The sequence below is a fragment of the Grammomys surdaster genome, unplaced genomic scaffold (genome assembly GCF_004785775.1).
Source record: "Grammomys surdaster isolate TR1022 unplaced genomic scaffold, NIH_TR_1.0 125071, whole genome shotgun sequence".
In the NCBI taxonomy this organism is placed as follows: Eukaryota; Metazoa; Chordata; class Mammalia; order Rodentia; family Muridae; genus Grammomys; species Grammomys surdaster.
In genome coordinates, this window is record NW_021619976.1 from 25,004 (window position 1) to 47,492 (window position 22,489).

At 35.3% G+C, this 22,489-nt stretch overlaps 2 protein-coding genes across 2 annotated transcripts in view; one reads left to right on the forward strand and one right to left on the reverse strand.

The window, feature by feature from the left end:
- Nucleotides 1-22,489, forward strand: part of Rab28 (RAB28, member RAS oncogene family) — a 67,037-nt gene that overhangs the window by 23,289 nt on the left and 21,259 nt on the right. The window lies entirely within an intron of this gene.
- LOC114636920 (60S ribosomal protein L26-like 1) lies at nt 14,879-15,386 on the reverse strand. The gene has a single exon (XM_028785015.1). The coding sequence runs from the start codon at nt 15,355-15,357 to the stop codon at nt 14,920-14,922; it is 438 nt and encodes a 145-aa protein (XP_028640848.1). The 5' UTR covers nt 15,358-15,386; the 3' UTR covers nt 14,879-14,919.

Genomic DNA, 22,489 nt, shown 5'->3' on the forward strand with positions numbered 1-22,489 from the left:
GTCCTGAGGCTTTAGGAGACTGTGTTGTAGGCAAACAAGCACCTTTTTGCAGAGATGAATTTTTCTTTTTCTTTTTTCTCCTCCACCCATCTCCCTATCATCTATCTTCCTCTAACTCCTGCCTCCCGTCCACACTCACCCAGAGTCCACACTTAAATCTGTTCTATTTTCCTTCTCAAGGAGATCCATAGACCCCACCTTTTACCTAACTACTTTGGGTCTATGTATTGTAGCTTGATTATCATTTACTTAATGGCAAATATGTACTTACAAGCAAATACATATCACCTTTTTCTTTCTGGGTCTGGTTATCTCAGGATGATTTTTTTCTAGTTCCATTCATTTGTTGCAGATTTCATGATGCCATTTAAAAAATAGCTAAGTAATATTCCATTATATAAATGTACCACAATATCTTTATCCATTCTTCTGTTAAGGGACATCTGGGCTGTTTGTAGTTTCTGACAATTATGAATAAAGCTGCAGTAAATATGGCTGAGTAAGTGACTTTGGGGTAGGATGGAACATCCTTTGGGTACATGCCCAGGAGTGGTTTAGTTGGATCTTGAGGTAGATCGTCCAACTTTATGAAGAATCACTATATTGATTTCTGTATTAGCTATATAAGTTTGCTTATACAATGGAGGAGTGTTCCTCTTGCTCTGATCATTACCAGAATGAGTTGCCAGAATGAGCTGTCACTTCTGTTACTGATCTTAGCTATTCTGACAGGTGTAATATGGAATCCCAAAGTAGTTTTGCTTTGCATTTCCCTGATAGGTAAGGATGCTGAACATTTCCTTTTTCTTTTTTTTTTAAGATTTATTTATTTTTTATATATGAGTACACAGTTACTTCCTTCAGACACACCAGAAGAAGGTATTGGATCCCACTATTGATGGTTGTGAGCCATCATGGTGGTTGCTGGGAATTGAACTCAGAACCTTTAGAAGAGCAGTCAGTTCTCTTAACCACTGAGCCATCTCTCCAGCCCCAAACATTTCTTTAAAAGTTTCTCAGCCACTTGAGTTTCCTCTATAGAAAATTCTCTGTTTAAATCTTTACTCCATTTTAAAATTGGATTATTTATATATTTTCTTGGTATCTAGTTTCCTGTTCTTTGTATATTTTGGGTATTAGTCCTCTCTCAGATGTGGAGATGGTTAAAAATCTTTTTCCATTCTGTAGGTTGCTGCTTTGTCTAAATGACAGTGTCCTTTATTTTATAGAAACTTTTCAGTTTCATGAGGTTCAATTTATTAATTGTTGATCTTAATGCCTATGCTATCTATGTTCTGTTCAGAAAGTCATCTACCGTGGCAGTACGTTCAAGGCTACTCCTCACTTTGTCCTCTGTTAGGTTTTTGTGTATTTGGCTTTATGTTGAATTGAGTTTTGCAAAGGGTAATAAGTACAGGTCTATTTGCTTTCTTCTCTATGTAGATTTCCAACTTGATTGAGAAGACACTTTCTTCTTCCATTGTATATTACTGGCTTTATCAAAAATCAGATGTTCATAGGCATGTGTATTTATGTCTGGATCTTCAATTTGATTCTATTGATCATGATCAACATGCTGTTTTTATGCCAGTACTATTTTTTTTTTTTTAAACTGTAGCTCTGTAGTTCAACTTGAAATCAGGAATCATGAGACCTCCAGCGGTTCGTTCTCTTATTGTTCAGAATTGTTTTAGCTATCCTGGATTTTCTGTCTTTCCAGATGATGTTGAGAATTGTCCTATTAAGATCTGCAAAATGAAGGCTGGATGCCCCAGGGGGTGGGAATTTTGAGGGTGGGGAGGTGGGAGTGGGGGGGATAGATAGAGGTTACATCCACAGAGAAGAAAGAGGAGGGGTGAGGGGATTGGGGGTTCCTGGGTGGGTGGGGGATGGGGTAAGGGGACAACATAGGAAATGTAAATAAAACATCCAATAAAAAAAAAAGATCTGCAAAAAATTGTGTTGGAATTTCAATAGGGATTTCATTGCAGATTGCTTTTGGTCGGTTGGCCATTTTTACTATGTTAATCCTACAGATCCGTGAGCGTGGGAGATCTTTCAATCTTCTGATATCTTCATTTCTTCAGCAACTTGAAGTTCTTGTTATACATGTCTTTCACTTGCTTGGTTAGAGTTACACCAAGATATTTTATATTATTTGAGGCTATTGTGAAAGATGTTTCCCTGATTTCTTTCTCAGTCCATTTTTCATTTTATATAGGAGGGGTAATGATCTTTTTGATTTAATTTTTGTATCCAGGTACTTTGCTGAAAGTGTTTATTAGTTGTAGGAGTTCCTTGGTGGGATTTTGAGGGTCATTTATGTGTATCATATTATCTGCAAATAGTGATACTTCTACTTTTTCTTTTCCAATTTGTATCCCCTTGATACCCTTCAGTTATTGCTCTGGCTAAGACTTCAAGATATGGAGAAAGTGAACAGCCTTGTCTTGTTCTTATTTTAGTGGAATTGCTTTGACTTTTCATTTAATTAATATTGGTTGTAGGCTTCCTGTAAATTGCCTTTATTATGTTTAGTAATGTCCCTGGTATCCCTAATCTTTGAAGGACTTCTATTATGATGGGGTGTTGGATTTTTTAAAAAAGTTTTTTCTGCATCTAATCAGATGATCATTTGTTTTTCTCCTTTCAGTTTGTTTATATAGTGGATTACCTTTATCAGTTTACATATGTTGAATCATCCATGCTTCTCTGGGATGAAGCCTACTTGATCATGGTTGGATGATCTTTTTGATGTATTCTTGGATTCAGTTTGCAGTATTTTATTGAATATGTTTCCATCTATGTTCATAAGGGAAATTGGTTTGTAATTCACTTTCTTTGCTGGGTCTTTGTGTGGTTTGGGTATCAAGGTAATTGTGGCCTTGTTAAGAGAATTGGTAATGTTTCCTTTGTTCTATTGTGAAGAATACTTCAAGGAGTATTGGCATTAACTCTTCTTTGAAAGTCTAGTAGAATTCAGTGCTAGAAACATTTGTTCCTATACTCTTTTTGGTTGGGAGACTTTCAATGACTGCTATTTAAGTAGCCATGTACGTCTGTTTAAATCATTCATCTGATTTTGATTTAATTTTGGTAAATGGTATGTATCTAGAAACTTGCAAATGTCTTTTAGTTTTTCCAATTTTGAGGTTTTTTTTTCATTTAAGAATGCAGTTTTTTATTAAATAGATCTACTTTTTTTTTTAACATGGAAAACTTAATAAGGGACCATACTAGCTATTATTTTCATTGCTATGGTATTATATATATCATTTGAATATTTTGCACAGGTATTTTAGCTGAAAAATCATCTCACTTTGTTTAAGAGACAATTGTTTAATTGACAATAATAATAATGATGATAATAAAGATTATCCTAGATTAGAAGGTGAACACAAATTTCAGTTTTTTTTATTAGATGTTTTATTTACATTTCATATGTTATCCCCTTCCCCCCGCCCCCCCCCCCCCCCCGGCCAGGAACCCCCTATCCCATCACCCCTCCTCCTGCTTTTCTGCGGATGTGCCCCTACCTACCCTCCACTCCCACCTCCCCAACCTCAAATTCCTATGTCTGGATTTCCTAGATGTCAGTTGTTATGAACTCCTTTGTTTGAGATTTTGTTTACTTGGATATTCTCTTTCTGCCCTTTAGTTGGATCAGGGTTTGTCAGTATTACTAGTTTTCTTAAGGAACCATGTCTTTGTTTCATTGCTTGCATTTTTCTCCTATTTTATTGGTTGCAGCACAGAGTTTGATTATTTCTTGCCATTTAGTCCTTTGTATGTGATTTCTACTGTTTGTTCCAGAATCTTCAGGTGTGCTGTTAAGTTGCTAATATGAAATCTCTCCAAATTTTCTATATAGGCACTTACTGTTGTGAACTGGCCTCTTAGAACCGTCTCTATTGTGACCCATGGGTTTGTGTGTGTGTGAGTGTGTGTGTGTGTGTATGTGTATTTATTTTTATTCAATTCTAAGAAGTCTTTTTCTGTCTTGACCTATTATTTATTCAGTAGTGAAACTTGCTTTGTGTCTGAGTAAGTAGTCAGTTTTGGAGAAAGTTCCATGAGGTGCTGAGAAGGTGTATTATTCTTTTGTGTTGGGGTGGGTGAAGTGTTCTGTAAGTATCTGTTAGGTCCACTTGGTTTACAGTCGCTGTTAGCTCCAGCTTAGTTTTCCCTGTTTACCTCTTTCTGAATGACTTGTCCATTGGTGAGAGTTGGGTATTAAATCTCCCGCAATCTGTGTGTGAGGGTCAATATGTGATTTAAACTATAGTAGTTTCTTTTACAAATCTGGGTAGCCTTGTATTTGGGGCATAGATATTAAGAGTTGAAATGATATTTTTGGTGAATTTTTGATGCGTATGTAGTATCTATCTCCTTTGATTGACTTTAGTTTGAAATCTGTTTTGTTAGATATTAAGATATCTAACACCACCTTGCTTCTTAGGTTTGTTTGGTTAGAATATTTTTTCCAACTGTTTACTCTGATGTAATGTTTATTCTTGATGTTGAGGTCTATTTCTTGGATGCAGCATCAGGATAGATCCTGTATTTGTATCCATTCTGTTAGTTATGTCTTTTTATTGGGAAATAAAGAACATATTTATAGGCAGTAACAGGCGATTCTGCTAAATTTATATAATCCTTTTTCTTTTCTTTCTGAGCAATGCTAAGGCTTGACCTCAAAGTCTGATGCATGCTAGATAAACATTCTACCATTCCTTTGTTCATCTAGGCAGTGTATATATTTATTATGTAAGGATTAAAAAACCCAAGCTGAAATTTTATTAAATATCTTTGAAAAATGTAATGATTAAATGTTGGCTATAATTAATATTTGGAAATTAAAGCATTTTTGCTTATAGAAGTTTTTTTAATTAAAAAACTAAGTTGTAGAGGTGATGCAATTTTGATAGCTACTCTGAATTGTGAGAGCTGTTGTACTTTTGCTGTGGATTTTTATCTCAAGTTTATTTTGCTATTCAGACATGTGTCTAATGAAAAAAAAGATGCGGCACAAACCACTGCTTGAGCCTGAATGTGCTTCTGTGTTTGGTTGAGTTATAAATGTTATTTCTGGCTGTGTCCTTCATACTTAGCTCTTCTTACAACAAATGGAAAGTCCTTAATTGTACCTAAGGGAATAGTTAATCCACAGTGGACATATGGTGGACAAAAGCTGAGTCTAGTAAATGGAATAAAATTATAAATGGTAAAGATGTAAGTATCTACAAAGTCTGGCAGTTATGACAGATCACGTATTTGAGATTAGCAAGTTTTGTATGTAGAATAATACTCTGTTAGGCATATTTACGTTGTGCGTGTGTGTGTGTGGCTGTATAGCCTGGTTAAAATAGGCTCCACAGTTATGTATAAATCATGTCTGTTTTGTGCTGTTATGCTTTGAGATGTGTCTCTGATTCTAACAAGAAAAACTGATCTCACATTTCTGTAAAGTGACTACTCCTTGATTAGGAGCAGTTAGCATTAACCTAGAACAGTTCTTGGACTTTGTGGGTCTGAGTATTCTATGTAGTATGGTCTCCAGTGAAAGGTTAAGTATTAATGGAAAATGGTCACAGTCCTTTTACTTAAAGGAAGCATGTTACTTGTAAGTTTTCTTTTGATTTTACTTTTATAGTTACATTGAATGTCTTCATTCATTTAGTCATCCATAAAGCAAATATTGTTCCACATGCAATGGATAATAAGTCTTTTTAGGACTTCTTGTGTGGTATGTTACAGATCATTAACTGCAAGTAACCACCTGACTTGAGAGATGCCTGGAAGCTTCATTATCGTGAAGTAAGCTTTTCTTTAGGTATCACTGTAGCACACTGATTTATAGCAATGTCACAAATTGCTACTATGAACATATGTTCTCACTATTATTTAGAGAAGAGTAGAGAATTATAGTCTACTGTTGTAAAAAATATGCTATTGACAATGGAAAAATGTGAATATAATTGTAGTCTCATTTTGTTTAATAATTAAGGAACTAAGAATGCTACATGAGCTGATGTTCTAAAATGCATTCAGCTTTTTTGATGCTATATGCGTGTAAAGAACATGTTCTAAAATCTCCATAATTTAAAACACCTTTAAATTAAGTATTATAGAAAAGAACTAGGAAGATTTGTGTAATTATTTAGTAAAGCCAATGCATGAAACACTACTTCTATAAGTATATATATGATTTATAATTTAAAAATTTTGACATACTAAAAATATAATTATTATTTCTCCCTTCCCTTTCTTATCTCCAGTCCTTCCCATGCAAGGTCCCACAGACTGATGGCTTTTATTGTTAAATTAAAAATATATATTATGTTTAATGTATATTCCTAATATATAAATATAACATGCTCAGTCTCTATAATGTGCTTGTAAGCATATAATTTCAGGATTGATCACTTGCCTATTCAATACAGCAGGTCATGAAACCTGTTCTTAGGAAACTTAAAATCTTGTACAACTAAGTCTTTTAGTGTTAGTGAAATACTTTTCCAGCAATACTTTCAATCTACAAAAGAAAAACAACATTTAATTTAGTTGTATTGTATCATTGGGAAGAAGAAAAATCTAAAAAAGTTAAGAGAAAAATGTAAGGCTTAAGAGAATAGTAGAGCTCAGAAATAGTTTTTTGTAAACTTTCCTGATGTTGCAACTCTTTAATATAGTTACTCATGTTGTGGTGGCACCAACCATAAAATTGTTTTGTTATTACTTCATAAAGGTAATTTTGCTTCTATTATAAATCATAATATAAATATCTGATATGCAGGATATCTGATATGCAACCCCAAAGGGAACTTAACACACACACTGAGAACCACTGTTCTGATCTCCATCACCTCTCAAGTGTGAGAATTACAACCATATGTCATCATTTCTAGTTTTATCATTCTTTTTTTTAATTAATGATTTTAGTGAGAGATAAAGTAATGAGATTCATGTCATTTCATACATAAATGTTACTATATTTTGTTTTCATTTATCCCATTGGCTAGTTAGTGCTTAGGAAAAGAGCAAGGAAGGACTCTTTCTTGGGGTCCTTGAGGAAGTTTGATCTTGTCATCCTTTTGACTTTTGGGAACTATGACAAAGCTTCTGTTGTTTGAGACAGTAGTTTGTGTTACTTTGATATGAAAGTCTTAGGAAGCCAATGATCTTCAGCTGAGAGTAAGAATGCTTTGCAATCTCATGTAGATATTTCACATTGTATTTGCTCATGGGCAAGCTTTCATTGTTGAGAATAGGGTTATCCCCAACTCCCCTTTTGAGACTGTCTCCCAATGCAAAGTCAGATTGACTTTAAAGGCATTTCTTTCTTGTTTCCATCCTTCTCAGTGCTGAAATTCCTGGTGCATAACCTACACACCTAGCACTTAGGGCCATTTTTAATACACAGAGCAGGTCTTAGAGATTTCTGACTTTATACTAGAGATTTGGTTGTAATTTTCTTATCTTTAACAACATCCAAAAATGACTTTTTCAGATGAGATTTATTTATGCATTTAAATAGTTATATGTTTATTATTTATTTATGTACATCCATTGTATATAGTGCTGCATTTCATGAAGGGAATTTCTTTTAAGTGTATCATATATTTTGACTATATTGACTCTCATAACATCTCCTTCCTTCTCTTTCATCTTCCTTTCTTCTGATCTTCTCTTAGCTAGTCTTCTGTTAGCATCTTATGAGCATACATGTGCATATATGATCACACATACACAATCTGTGATCTATAAATGAGAGAAACCTCTAACCCTAACCCTAACCCTAACCCTAACCCTAACCCTAACCATAACCCTAACCCTAAACCCTAAACCTAACCTTCATGTTAGGTTTCATGAAGGACCGAAACATCCACACTTTGGTCTTCTTTCTTCTTGAGCTTTATGTGGTCTGTGACAATGAATTCATGAAATTCTTAGGCAAATCGATGGAACTAGAAAATATCATCCTGAATGACGAAACCCAATCACAAAAGAACACACATGGTATGCACTCACTGATAAGTGGATATTAGCCCAAAAGTTCAAGATATCCAAGATACAGTTTACAGACCACATGAAGCTCAAGAGTACTCTTAGAATTTAACAGTATTTAAAATTATCATTAAATTATTAAATTTAAAATTTACTTCAGAATGTCAGCAGCAGCATAAACCAAATCTGCAGCCTGCTACCCCAAACAGAAGTAGTTTTATGCTTTAACTGTTTTTTGACATGGTTTCATGTTAGGTTTTTACTATGGTTTAACAATATACTTTGTTTCATGGTCACATATCGCTAGTTTTTCTTTTTCTTTTTTCTTTCCTTCCTTCCTTTCTTTTCCTTCCTTCCTTCCTTCCTTCCTTCCTTCCTCCCTCCCTCCCTCCCTCCCTCCCTCCCTCCCTCCCTTCTTCCCTTCCTTCCTTCCTTCCTTCCTCCCTCCCTTTTTCTCTTTTTGAGACAGGGTCACTCTATGTAGTCCTTGCTGTGCTAAAGTTCACTATGTAGACCAGGCTGGCCTCAAACTCACAGAGATTTGCCTGTATGATATATATAAACACACTCAGGTATACACACATATAAAATTAATAAGTCTTTTTAAAAAGGAAAATGAAAAACTGAAATGCTACCTTTTACTATTCCCTCCACATTTTTGCTCTCATGGAGTTTAGAAGATTTAAAAAAATATTTTGTAGTATTGAAATTTAGTATGTTTAGATTAAAACAGAGAATACATTATGGTACATATATGGCTCTTAGTCTTTAAAACTTTTGTTATTATTAACTCAGAAAAAATTATCTTTTTCTCTTCCTTCCGAGCTTCTATTAGGTAAATATTTGAGCTGCTTCATCTATTTCAGCATCTCTTAAATAATTTTTCATGGTGATTAGCTCCTTAGATTTTACCTTTTTCTTCAGGATTGATACAGTTTATGTTATATCCACTTTATTTTTTAGTCTCTCTTATTCTGGAAAATACTAGAAAAATTACATTTCAAATTTCTAGGCATTTCCTTCAGTATTCTTATCTATTCACTTCATTTTATTTTTTGATGCAGTGCTTAGGATAGAAACCTGGGCTTTGTGTATGCTAGATAAGAGCTGAGGCACTTCCCTAGTCTATTGCTTTATTTTTACAATATCAATACTGACATAAATATTACATAAATGTATACATACATGCTTTCTATTATGTAAGTGTATGCAACTCAATCAATCATAAATTGACATCTAAAGTTTTTAAATTTGAATATGTGTTTCAGTGAAATATGAGCCTTCACTGTATTTGAATACAGTGTAGTTAGTTTTTAGTCTGATTAGTTATTTGTATCATATATGATGTGACTTTGTTTTTTAATCTTGATATGTTAGAGACAGAGTTGCTTATAGTCATTTGCTATTTCTGTGAATCAGATTTCTTCAAAAGGCTTATTTTCTCTGATACATTAATATACAAAAGACAACATAATAATTAATAAATTAATTCTAAATTCAGTGGGTCAAACTTACTACTAACATTTCAGTTTAAAGATACTACTAAATACTGGCAGAGTAACATTGTAATTTATATACTACCTCATGTAATTGACTTGCTTGCTTAAGGAACACATTTTTGCCATGCCATATTTATATTGTATGCTTAAGTGTTAGGATAAAGAGTTATTTAAATTCAATCTGGGTGTGGTGGCAGAGGCCTTTAATTCCAGCAAGCAGATGCAGGTAGATCTTTGACTTTATGGCTAGCCTGGTCTACAAAGTTCCAGGACATTCAGGACATTCAGGACTATACAGAGAAACTTTGCTTTTAAAGCAAAAGAAATAAAAAAAAGTTATTTAAAACTTAACATCTGTGTAGTGACTCTTAAAGTAACAATGCATTGTGATTGTCCCTTGAATTGTTCTCTTCTCTCTATATAAATTTTATATATTATTTAAAATTCCTGCCTCCAATTTCTCCTAGGTCCTCAGTGCCTCCACATACTTTGTTCTTTCTCCAAAGTACTCCCAAACAAACAAACAAACAAACAAACAGCAAGTAAGACAAAAAAGTAAAACAAAAAGTATGCACATACACACACAAAACATGGAGTCTCCTCCATGGGCGTTGGGTTTGTCCTGGCATGTGATTGATAATACCTAATGACATGCTATTGGAGAAAATATTTTTTTATTTTTCTTTAGCAGAAAAATAGTAATAGCTTTTTCCTTTAGTACCCATGACACATTTAGTCTTTGGTTCTTTGTCATTTAGCAGTGTCAGGTATAGATTCTAGCTCATGGAATGAATTTAAATCTAAATAAAAATATAAAATAAGATAAGATAAGATAAAATAAAAAGGTGGTTGGTCATTGCCATAACAGTTGTGCCACTATTCCGCCAGTATATTTTGAAGGCAGATCACTGTTGTTGGTTTCAGGGTTTGTAGCTAGTTGATAATGGTGATTACTTCTCTGCTCTGACACCATGCATAGTACCTTCCAGGATCATGAATGTTAGTCAGTAGGAATGATGTTTCTTGTTGGTCACCAGCTTGATTTCTCTATGTTTGATGACATGGTGTCATTAACAATAGGGCTCAAAGTACCTTTAAGTTGTGGAGGGTAATTAGTAGCTTTGGGAATAGCTTGTGATGTTTGGGGGGGGGTGGTCTATGGGACCTGCTTGACCATCAACTATATATATATAGCTCATACCTGACACTGGGACTTTTATTTACTATCATAAGATATCTTGTTGGGCCACTGTCACTCTCATATGGTGACTCCATTTACATCTCTCCCACAGGTTTCCATATGGGTTTTTAAAAGGCCATTAGTGGTAGTTGTCCCTCCCCACATTATTTACTCTGCCCTTTCATATTTCCCCCCATTTATTCCTGTTCTATTTTCACTGTCATAACACTACTTTCTGTTTTTCTTTCCTTGGAAGATTTCATTCTGCACACTGGTCTCTTAGTAGCCACGTAAACTATTATTATTCTAATTGAAACACACACACACACACACACACACACACACACACACACAGCTCAAGCTTAAGTGCAACATCTATATAGAAAATAATCGGTATCTTTTAGGGTCTGAGCTACCTCACTCAGGATTACTGTTTCTAGTTCTATCCATTTACTTGCAAATTTCTTAGTTTTCCCAACAGATGAGTAATATTCCACTATGTAAATGTATCATGATTTCTTTATTCATCTATTAGTTGCTGGAAATCTAGGCAGTTTTCAATTTCTGACTACTATGAGTGGAACAGCACTGAACAAGAGTGAGCAAGTATCTCTATAGTAAAGATGTAGAGGCCTTTGGCCATATGCCTAAGAATGATATAGCTAAATTTTGAAGCTGGTCTATTTTATTCCTAGCTCCCTGAGGAATCACCACATTTCATAGTGGTTGTACTGGTTTTCACTTCCACAAACAATAGTTGTTTCCCTTTCCCCTCATCCTCACAAGCATGTGCTGTCATTTGTTTTATTTATCTTTGCCATTTGACTGGTGTAAGGTGAAATTTCAGAGTGGTTCCCCTTATACTGTTTATGTTAATAGTATAATTATATTATTTCCCCTCCCCTTTTGTCCCTCCAAACCCTCCTATATACCCCTCCTTGCTCTGTTTCAAAATCATGTTTTTTTCATCACATGCATGTGAACACACACACACACACACACACACACACACACACACACACACACACACATATACCCCTAAATATAGATGTTACTTATATGCATGTTTTCATTTGGTGTTGGTTAACCAATTGCTCTTCCCTAGGGAAGACTATTTCTTCTATTCTTAGCATTGTTTAGTTGCCTGTAGTTCTTTGCTTTGGATTGAGGTTTTGTGATCGTCCCCCTTTTCCTTTGGCATGTCTGTTGTCACGTTCAGCTCACATTTAGGCAGTCATGTTGGTGTGTGGATGTAGCTTCTGACGTTACAAAAGAGACACACTTTCACAGCAAACTCCCTGATCTTCTGCTCTTACAATCTTTCTTCCTCTTTTTTTTTTTTCAATGTTCTTTTAGTTTATGACATGGGAGTGTTTTTCAGGGTTCCATATCTCCATTTTGATTGGTTCATGGTTTTTTGTAATGGACTTTGTTGCAAAAGAAGTTTCCTTGATGAGAGGTGAGAACTGTACTTAGTACTTATCTGTGGGTCTTCAGTCTGTTGGTGAACTTTTTATTTGAGTTTCTGAGTTTTTTTATTTCAAGTTTTATTTCAGTTTGGCTGTTCCTTAGCGAATCCATTTCTTTGTTCTTTGTTTCATATTCTCAATTTTTTCACTATTTCTTTCAGCTTTTTGTTTACAATTTTATAGTCTCTGGTAAGGCTTTTATCCACATCCTTTTAAAGGTCTGTGGTAGCTTGAATGAAAATGGTCCCCGTATGCTCATTCATTTTAATACTTGTTCAAATTTTGCGGAACTGTTTAGGAATGATTAGTAGGTGTTTTAGCATTCCCAGATGTGAGCTCTTTGCTACTGTTCCAGCACCATGTCTATCTGCTGGCAGCCATGCTACTCACTAGTATGGGCATGGGCAGTAACCTTTTGAAACTGTAACTGTAAACTCTTCCTTCTCTAAGTTGCCTTTATAATATCTTATCACAAGCAATAGGAAAGTAACTAAACTAGAAATTGATACAGGAAGTGGGGTATTGCTGTGACAGACCTGACCACGCCATGTTTGGAAGGAATGTGGAAGACATTGAGACTTTGGATTAAGAAAGTAGTTGAATGCTATGTGGGGCTTATTAGTCTATTCTAGTAAGAGCTCTCAGTTACTGCTCCTGTACCATGTCTGTCTGCCTTTTGTCATGTTGCTTTCTACCAGTATTGTCTTGGATTCTAGCCTTTTGAACCTGTGAATCCCAAATTAAATGATTTCTTTTGTAAGTTGCCTTGGCTATGTCTTATTACAGCAGTAGAAGTATAACTAAGACAGGATTCTTGGACATGTTCATAGTTGTTGTTCTGAAGTCCTTGTGCTTTTTGTAGGGTTTATTATAATAAGGCTGCTGGCTCAGGCAGGAGACAGATTTTCTTGGTTACCCACTTGTTATTGTACTTTGACCTTGGTGTCTGGCGATATGATCTAGATGTGTGGTATTTTCTGATGTACGTATCTGTTCCTGCCTTTGTTGGGAGGTTGTTCTGTTCTCTGATTGCTCTTGCCCAGCCTGGATTCTAGCCAAGTATGGCCATTGTGAGGTCTCTAATAGAGAGCATTCTGAGGGTTGGATGTGAGACACAAAGGAATGGAGGTAGACCAAATGGAATGGCTGAAAGGTGCAGTTGGGGAGAACTAAGGAAGCCCTGGGTCCAAACCATGAAGACAAATCTCAAGAGGTTGAAGGTGGGCTGTGAGGACTGTATGTGGATTTTAAAGTAGAGAACAGTCAGCACATACTTTTAAAGTCTAAAACGTAGATATCAGAAGTATTTCCACTTGGATGGAAGGATATCCTGGGACTAGGAAGCCCAGGAACCACACAGCTCTGAGGGGAGAAGGTATCCCAGTGGAAGAGCATCCTGAGACAAGGGAGCTCAGTAACCACACAGCTCTGCGAGGAAGCCTCCTCAGCAGAGGCAGTGCACCCAGGGGAGCGTGTCCCCAGCTGAACCAAGAGCTCAGGAGCCTAACTCCCATTTCTTTCATCTCTTCTCTTCATTGTTTCTTTCCTTCTTGGCTTTGATCAATGAGAGATCAAACCTCATGAAAGAAATTTATTGGAGGGTCCAGGGTGTGGATGGAAGAATCCAGGGATGGTTGTCCTTTGCTCCTGGGAACAGATACCAGGGAATTGGACAAAGGGGCAGTGCTTATATAGGATTTCTGAGGGGGCAGAACTTCTCAGGCAGAGATTTTCAGAGTGAGGACTGGTGAGGTTCCAATTTCTGAGCTTGAGGAGGGTGTGTGTGTGTGGGGGAAGCTTAGAATTGATGTGTTTTCCTGTTCAGAAATTGGTGTGTTTCCTCAGGGATTTCTGGATTTTCCTGCTAAGAGATTGGTGGCATTTTTTTTCACCATCTTTTTCCTGCACTGGGCCCATGGGTTAGGGTGGGAAGTCATTCCGTGTTGTAGCTAGCTTTTGCTGAGGTACCATCTTTGTGGGGCTGCTGGGAAGTGTGGGAGGGGAGCTGGAGAGGAACTGCTGCCACTGTGAACAGCTTCTGTGGGGCAGCTCCTGCAGTGATAGTTCACTAAAGCTGTAGGCTGAGGCAGGAAAGAAGTGTTGCCACTGTTGACAGCTCTTGAGGGCAGATAAGGGAGTATGCCACTGTAGACAGCTCACCTGGAGGCTGCAGTCTGAGAAGATATGGTGCTGCCATTTTGACAGGAGGCCCCAATTTGGACAGTTCCTGTGGGACATTTACTACAGCGGCTTGGGTGGGAAGGAGGGACTTGTTTCCACGTTGATGGCCCTTATGAGAAAGAGACTACAGATATCAATAAAGAAAAAAATTCCCTCATATTTTTTTTTTTTTTGCATAGAACTAACTTTTTAAAATCTGTTTCCCTTGGTGTATTGTTTTCATTCAATGTTTTTAGCCCATATTTTCTTAACAGTAGAATTTTCTTTTCTATTTCTTTAAAAGACAGTTTCCTGGAACTCATTCTGTAGATCAGGCTGGCCTTGTTCTCACAGATCCACCTGCCTCTACCTCCAGGGTTTGTGCTACCTTTGCCTGGCTTATTACCATGTAGACTTAAATTGTTTTGAAGAGCTATCCAAAAATTTTGATTAGATTTTCTATAATTTACTTACTTTTGTGTTTATGATTACTCCTTAATTAAAATATTTACAATGGTCTATAAAAGGAAAAATGAATTTCTTTTTTTTTTTTTTTTTTTTACTACTTAAGCAGTCTTTAATGAAAGCCGTGCATGAGATGTCTCTACTCCTGCATCTTCTCGATCATTTCTTCTTTGTATTTGCCCTTCTCCTTTCCTACTTGCCGAGACTTGGCTTTCCTCTCCAGGATCTTCTTGCGGTCCTTGTCCAGCTTTAGCCTGGTGATAACTACCTTGCTGGGGTGGATGCCCACGTGCACAGTTGTGCCGTTAGCCTTCTCTCGCTGGACTCGCTCAATGTAGATGACGTATTTCTTCCTGTACACTTGGACCACTTTGCCAATCTGCTGGCCTTTGTAGTGTCCTCGAACAACCTGAACTTCATCATCCTTTCGAATGGGCATAGACCGAACATTATACTTCTGTCTCAGTTCTTTGGAAAGAGGGGAAGACATGATCTTCCTCCGAATGTGAGACGGTGCATTGAAATGCCGTTTGCGGTTCTTGCTTCGGTCAGAAGTCACGAAGGGATTGAATTTCATTTTGGCGGCTGCGATCCACCGATGGCCGCAAAAGGGGAAAAATGAATTTCAATGAGTATTAGACTTCTGCAAACTGAGGAAGTGAGAAAATTGTCTATTTAGTGAAAAATTCTCATTACCGAGGGTACCTGAAAAATTATCATACTTATTTGATGTAGATTCCCATAGTGTACTCTTCCTCTATTCTTCAGGAATAATTAGGAAAAATTAGGAAAAATTTGAATCAAAATTGAGTATTTCTCCTTTAATTGCTCCCTCATGAATGCAGCATTCACTATGAAATTTGTAAATGCTATCCATAAGTACTGATTGTATATCTGACTTAATAGAAGCTTGTCAGCTTTTCTGAATATTTTTCTTGTGCTACTCAGTAAAAGACATCTATTATATGACAATGTCAGAACATGATTACACATTAAGAAAGCTACTGACTGAAAGAACTGTGGTTTTCAGAAGTTTTTTTTTAAATTCCTGTCTATCCCAAATAAGCTGACAGCTTTCTTTAGCTTCTTTTTGGTGTAAACCCACATGTTTATTATTTCAGCTTCGGAGAGCATATTGCATTTATGAGCTAGACCACTGGGGTTTCATGCTGAGCGAGGAACATCGTGTGCTATATTTGAATCTATTTCTCAGAGCATGTAATTTCCTAGAAGACATCTCAGTAAGAGAAAGACTGCTGATGTTAAGATATTCTTGAACTGAGATTTTGGTCCTATGTGTCTCTGAGTAAGAACATTTAAAATCTTTTAGCAAAAGATCTTTTCTTTTCAACAAGAGTTTAAATTGGCATTACCAGTCAAATTTGTTCTACACAAAACACTAAAACTTTTAAAAATGAATACTTGAATGTGGAGTTTACAAAGTCCTTGGTAATGACTCAAATACATGTTTAAAATTATAATTTGGTATTATCCAAAAACATAAAGAAGCTACTTGGTTTTAAGAAAAATAAGATAATATGGCAGATGACTGAGCAAAAAGGAGTTGTAATTGTTAAAACATATTAACTAAAATTGTACGTTTTATTTTCTTAGAACAGTTTAGATTTATTTTATTTTATATGCACGAATGTTTTGCTTTCATGTGTGTATATATATTATGTCCACCCTTGGTGCTTGTGGAAGTCAAAAGAGAGTATTGTATTCTCTGGAACTGAAGTTTTGGACAATTGAAAGTCACCATGGTAATGGGCATTGAACCTGGGTTCTCTGTAAGAACAACACATGCTCTTTCTTTGTTTTTGTTTTTGTTTTCAGTTTGTTGAATTTATTCATAAGCAATTTATTTATTTATCCATTCACTTTACGTCTCAATTGCACCCCCTTCCTCTTCTCTCTCCCTTCACCCCAGGTACCAACCCACCCTGGCACATCAAGTCCCATCAGAACTAAGTGCATCCTCTCCCACTGAGGCCAGACAAGGCAGCCCAGCTAAGGGAAAGGGATCCGAAGGCAGGCAACAGAGTCTAAGTAAGAGACAGTCCCCACCCCAGTTGTTGAGGGAATACATGAAACACATGCTCTTACATGTTGAGCTATCCCGGCTATTTTATTTTCTAAAAACAACAACAACAAAATCCTCTTTTTGATTTAAAACTGAACAACATCAAAGATGGTTAGTATAATTTTGCTTCTGTCTTTATACAAACTTCTTCCCCACAATGCCATTTATAACCAGAGTTATAATTTGATATGCTAATATACTGAGACTATGAACTGAAGGCTTTGCAGAGGAGAATATTTTTATGGCTTGAAATTGAGTTGCCTGTTTCTTCAGGATATCTTCTTTTTAAGCACTAAAATCACTGATCAATATTCTGTATTTTTTATGAATTAGTAAAAATTAATTTTTGTACTTAGTCTTAGGTTTATTCAGAAATTTAATTTTCTTTTTCAAAATGATTGTTTTTGTTTGAAATTATCTTTTGCCCTTTCTGTAAATAAATTATTTTCTTTAGAAGAGTCATTTTTTTTTTTGACATTTATCTTAGTTATTCTTGGTGTATTGGGTAGTAGTATCTTTAAAAGTTCATTATACCACATGTTACCATTCAACCTAAGGACATTCTGTAACGGAGCTATGCTTTATTAGAATTTAAAATTGACTTGATTAAAAAGCATTTTAATTATTTAGAAATATAATTGTGTACTACGATTCAATTCTTGTGTATGTAGACATCTCAACACATTGTTTCCTCATTTTTTAAAAAAAATTATTCCGTCACTGACTTATTTATTCGTGAGTGCCTCATGCATAGCATGATGGTGGGAGAGACAATAAAACAGAGTTAGAGTGATGTACGTCATACACAGGGAAGAAGTAGAGGATGAGTAAACCTGCTGAATTTTGGAAACAAGCTGGATTATAGGAGGAATGTACAAAATTTTGTCCCAGCTAGAATATGAGGTTTAAGGCAGGAAGAGTTAGTATTTTGTTATGAGAACTATAGAAAGCCATTAAAGGTATTTCAGCAGAAGTGTGTATAAAGCAAAAGTCAATAAACTATGACTGTGACTCCTTTTGCTTTATTTACTTTTTAATGAACCACTAGGAATGCTTTTACATGCTAAAGTATTTAGAAAAAACTTAGTAGAAAGATACCAATTATGATACCTGAATGATAAAAAATCAAATGTTAATATTCATAAAGAATGATATTAGAAGAGAACCATACTTAGTCTGCTCATTGGAATAGGATTGCTTTTTCACTCAAAGAGTACAATAGTTACTTCAAAGAATATAGGATCCACAAAACCTAAAATATTTATAATCTGGCCTTTTACAGGAAAATGTTTGCAGAGACCTGGTCTAAATGTAATTATAAAATTTTGGAGAGATTCATACCAGCTAGAAAGCAGTCTCGATTTTATATTGTCCATAAAGAACCCACTTAAACATTAATGCAGATATAAATAGGTTTTAAAAAGTAAGAAATGGGGGATGGAGAGATAGTTCAGTAGTTAAGAGCATGGGGTACTCTTGGAGAGGTGGCAGGTTCAGTTCCTAGCTACCACATATTTGGGTTACAGCCGTCTATAACTCCAGGTTAACTCCAGTTCCAGAATATCTAATACCACTTTCTGACCTTAGCAGGTATGCATGTGTTACACAGACACATGCAGGTAAAACAATTACTTTTATACGCATAAAAATAAACCCAGCAGTGGTGGTAAATGCCTTTAATCCCAGCACTTAGGGCTAAGAATTACATGGTTTCTTTTTCTCTGTATGATAACTAGTGTGTCTTTTCTTTGTTACTTGGTATTCAAATAGAATCAATCTATTCATGTGATGAATGAAAAATAGAGGTAGAAACTTTGTGGGGAAACTTTCTAGCTGTGTTGTGAAGAATTGCCTAACTATAGTTTTCTTTTTAAAGATTTGTTTCATTTTATATATGGTATGTATATATGTTGTCAATAAGACCCTAAAGGCATAACATACTTGAGTCATAGAACAAATAAAGTTGGTGTTGACCTGGAACCATAATCTGACTAGCTTTCATAGTGCTAGAAGGTACTCTGCATACTAGTGGAGGAAAAAATTATTATTAGTCACACCCAGCTGTCAACTTTGTGAGCTATGATAATGATCTGGCTGGCAAGACATTTTCATTGACACAGTAGTGGTACACATGCATGGGAGTCACCAACCATTTTCTATTTGGATTTAAGGTCTGCTTTACAAGATAGAGCTCATGACTGGTATAGAACCAATAATTAGGTAGATCATAGGCCTTATGGGAAAGCCTAGTGCTATGAAGACGCTAATGGGTTATAGTAGTAAACTGATTTCTACTGAGTTCTCATTATGTCCATATATTAGTGCATCTTTCAAGCATCAAAGAAACTTTTCTTTGCAAAAGGGGAGGTTTTGAAAAAAGGCGTAACAGTCTTAAACATGTATAAACCCACAAAAAACTGAGAATTAGAAATAAAAGCTGACAGAACAGGAATAACAAAACAAATCCACCATTGTATTTGATCACTGCCGTCTTTGCATAGACTGACAGAACTCAGGCAATCAGTAGAGATGTTGATGACCTGAATAATACCAGCTATCTGGACCCATTTTTTTTTTTTTAATAGTACATTTTAAATTGGATGTGATCACTCCTCTAATCTCTATACTTGGGAAGCTGAGGCAAAAAGATTAACAAGAGTTCATTCTGGGCTACAGAACAAGACCCTATCTTCAAAATAAAAAACTAACTAGTAAACAATGAATGAAGGAAAAAGAACTTTGTATATCACAATAGATACTGCTTTCAAATTCACACAAGGTGTTTATCATGATAGGAAATGTTCTCACCTATAAAAAATTAGCAATGAAATCTCTTTTTTGGCACTTCACAAATCATTTTAATGACTATTCATACTTTATATAAACTGGCTAGAATGATTCTTATTTGCAAAAAAAAAAAGAGGATAAGGTAACTATAGTAAAAGATTCAAATGTGGAAAATGCTGAATTTGTTCTGTGACAATAATGTAATTAAAGTAGAAATCAGTACTAGGAAAATATATATAGTGCACCAAAGCATTCAGAAATTGAGCAGTTTAGTTCAAAACGGGCTATTGAGGAATAGATAAGTATAGTAGGTAAATAAATATGTAAAAAATACTCTGATTGACCAAAAAAATGAAAACATTGTTCCAAAGTTTGGTGTCTGCAGCTAAAGCAATATTTGAAGAAGTATGGTTAGCATTATTAAGTCTTTTGTTTAAGGAAATAAAGGCTTTGCAATCCAATGCTTTGTTTTTACTTTAAGGAAAGAAAAAGAAAAAGCATAAGGAAGAAAAAGGTGAAAGTTAAGAGCAGAAATTTAAAAAAGAAAAGAAATGGGGCTGGAGAGATAGCTCACTGGATAAGAGCACTGACTGCTCTTTCTGAGGTCCCGAGTTCAATTCCCAGCACCCACATGGTAGTTCATGATCATTTAAAATGGAATCCGATGCCCTCTTCTGGTGGGTCTGAAGAGAGTGTACTCATATAAAATAAATACTTACATCTTAAAAGAAAAAAAGGAAAATGAAAGAAGAGAAAAGGAAGAAAGAGGAGAGAGAGAGAGGGAGGGGAAGGAGGGAAGGAGGAGAGAGAGAGAGAGAGAGAGAGAGAGAGAGAGGGAGAGAGAGAGAGAGAGAGAGAACAAGAAAAAAGAGGCTTAAAATGGCAAAGCTTTTACTGCAACAACTATGGTGACTGGAATTTTAAAGAAGGTTAGAGTTACAAGTATAAGAAATAAAAGATGGAAGTCATATCTTCAGTCATTATCTTCAGATATTAAGAGTTGCATAAAGGACTAGTTTGAAAGGCTTACATTCATTGTTCAACAGTTTAGGTGAAATGACAGATTCTACTACAGTTATAGACTACTGGAATCCACTGAAACAGATATGAATGGTAATATCTGCCATATTAATGAAAATATTTTATAATTTGAAATCTTTTCACAAAGAAAACTACAGGTCTGTATGGCTTTTCTGGACAGCTGTACTAGATGTATTAGGAAAAATAATAGCAACTGTATGGAAACTCTTTTTAGGTAGTCAAAGGTAGTAGAATACTGTCCCAAACTCATTTTTATAGCGTTAACTTGATAATCTGATATTTAAATCAGATAAAGACTATAACCAATAGCCCTCATGATCATAGACATATAGTTCTTTAAATACAACATTAATAAATTAGATCCAGTAGTATTTCAAGAGGTACTACATTGTAACCAAGTGGGCTTTATCTTTGTATCCTGGAAATGAAAGTCTGGTTTCATATATGAAATAATATGTGCACTCATTGCCTAAAGAAAAAAAGTCATAGGATGATTTGAACAGATGCACAGAAACCTTTTGATAAAATTAAACACCCATTTTTGATTTTTAGAAAAATCTGTCAACTAGGAATGGCAAGGAAATTCAACTTAAGTAGCATCTATGTAAAACCCATAGTTTAGTACCATATTCAGTGGTGAAAGAATGAATGCTTTCTACCTAAGATCACATACCAGGCAAGGGTATTGACTTTAATACTTCACTGCCATTTTGAAGGTTTTAGTCATTATAAAACCATAAGAAAAATATATATAGACCTTACCAATTGAAAAGGGAGAAATAAATTTCTTGATTCTCCGATGATATTATTAGCTACATAAACTTACTACATTGACAAAAACTATAAAAACAAGACCTCAGGGACTAGGCAGATGGCTAAGTAGGTAAAAGCACTTGCTGCTCAGGCCTGTGATAACCCTTGGAATCCTTTTTGTTTTTGTTTTGTTTTTTTAAAATCATATATGTGGCTGGAGCAATGGCTCAGCAGTCAAGAACATTTATTGCTTTTAAAGAGGATGTGAGTTTGTTTTTCAGCACCCATAGGACAACTTACAACAGTATGTGACTCTTATTCCAAGGTATATAGAACCCTCTTCAGGCACAAATATTACAGAAAGCAACAGAAGTAGCCAGCCACAAATACAGAAAGAATTTACTTACTAGAAAATGCATTTATGTTAGAAATCCATTTATACTCATTATTCCATTTCAACTGTCGTTATAGGAGTTGTTATATGATATGACCAAAAAGGATTTAAATAATGTAATTAATGATGCTAAATGATTTGAATAAGTAGTAGGAATTCTTACATACGCCTCTCTTTGCTCTCTTTATATTGCTTACCATTGGTGGCTCTGGTCACTACATATATTTAAGAGGAATAATTGTTATCGTCTGAGAATCCCTGTAGCATGATTTAAGTGCATGAATGTGTATGCAGTGAAAGTTGATTAGGAAAATGTTGCCATAGTATGAAGAATCTAAAAAGAATTACTAGATCCATGAAATTAGCAAATGAGGATCCTGAAGAGTTAGATAATTGATAATTAAAGAGCAGACCCCTCAAGGCTCATGATATACGTAGATCAAAATGTGTATGCCTATAGGTGGGCACACACAGACACATAAAGTCAGATACATAAATCTTTAAAACCTGCACAATATTTTCTGCATGTATCTCATTGTATTAAAATTGTTCCTAAAATTACAATATTCTTTTAAGATCTGACTTTTCATATTATCCTAAGAGAAGGTCATTATTACAAAAATAGTTGTAGTTTTTCTGGATTTTTCCAAG

What these genes read in the sequence shown, in the direction of transcription:
- LOC114636920 (XM_028785015.1), bottom strand. Translation starts at nt 15,357, where the DNA reads ATGAAATTCAATCCCTTCGTGACTTCTGACCGAAGCAAGAACCGCAAA.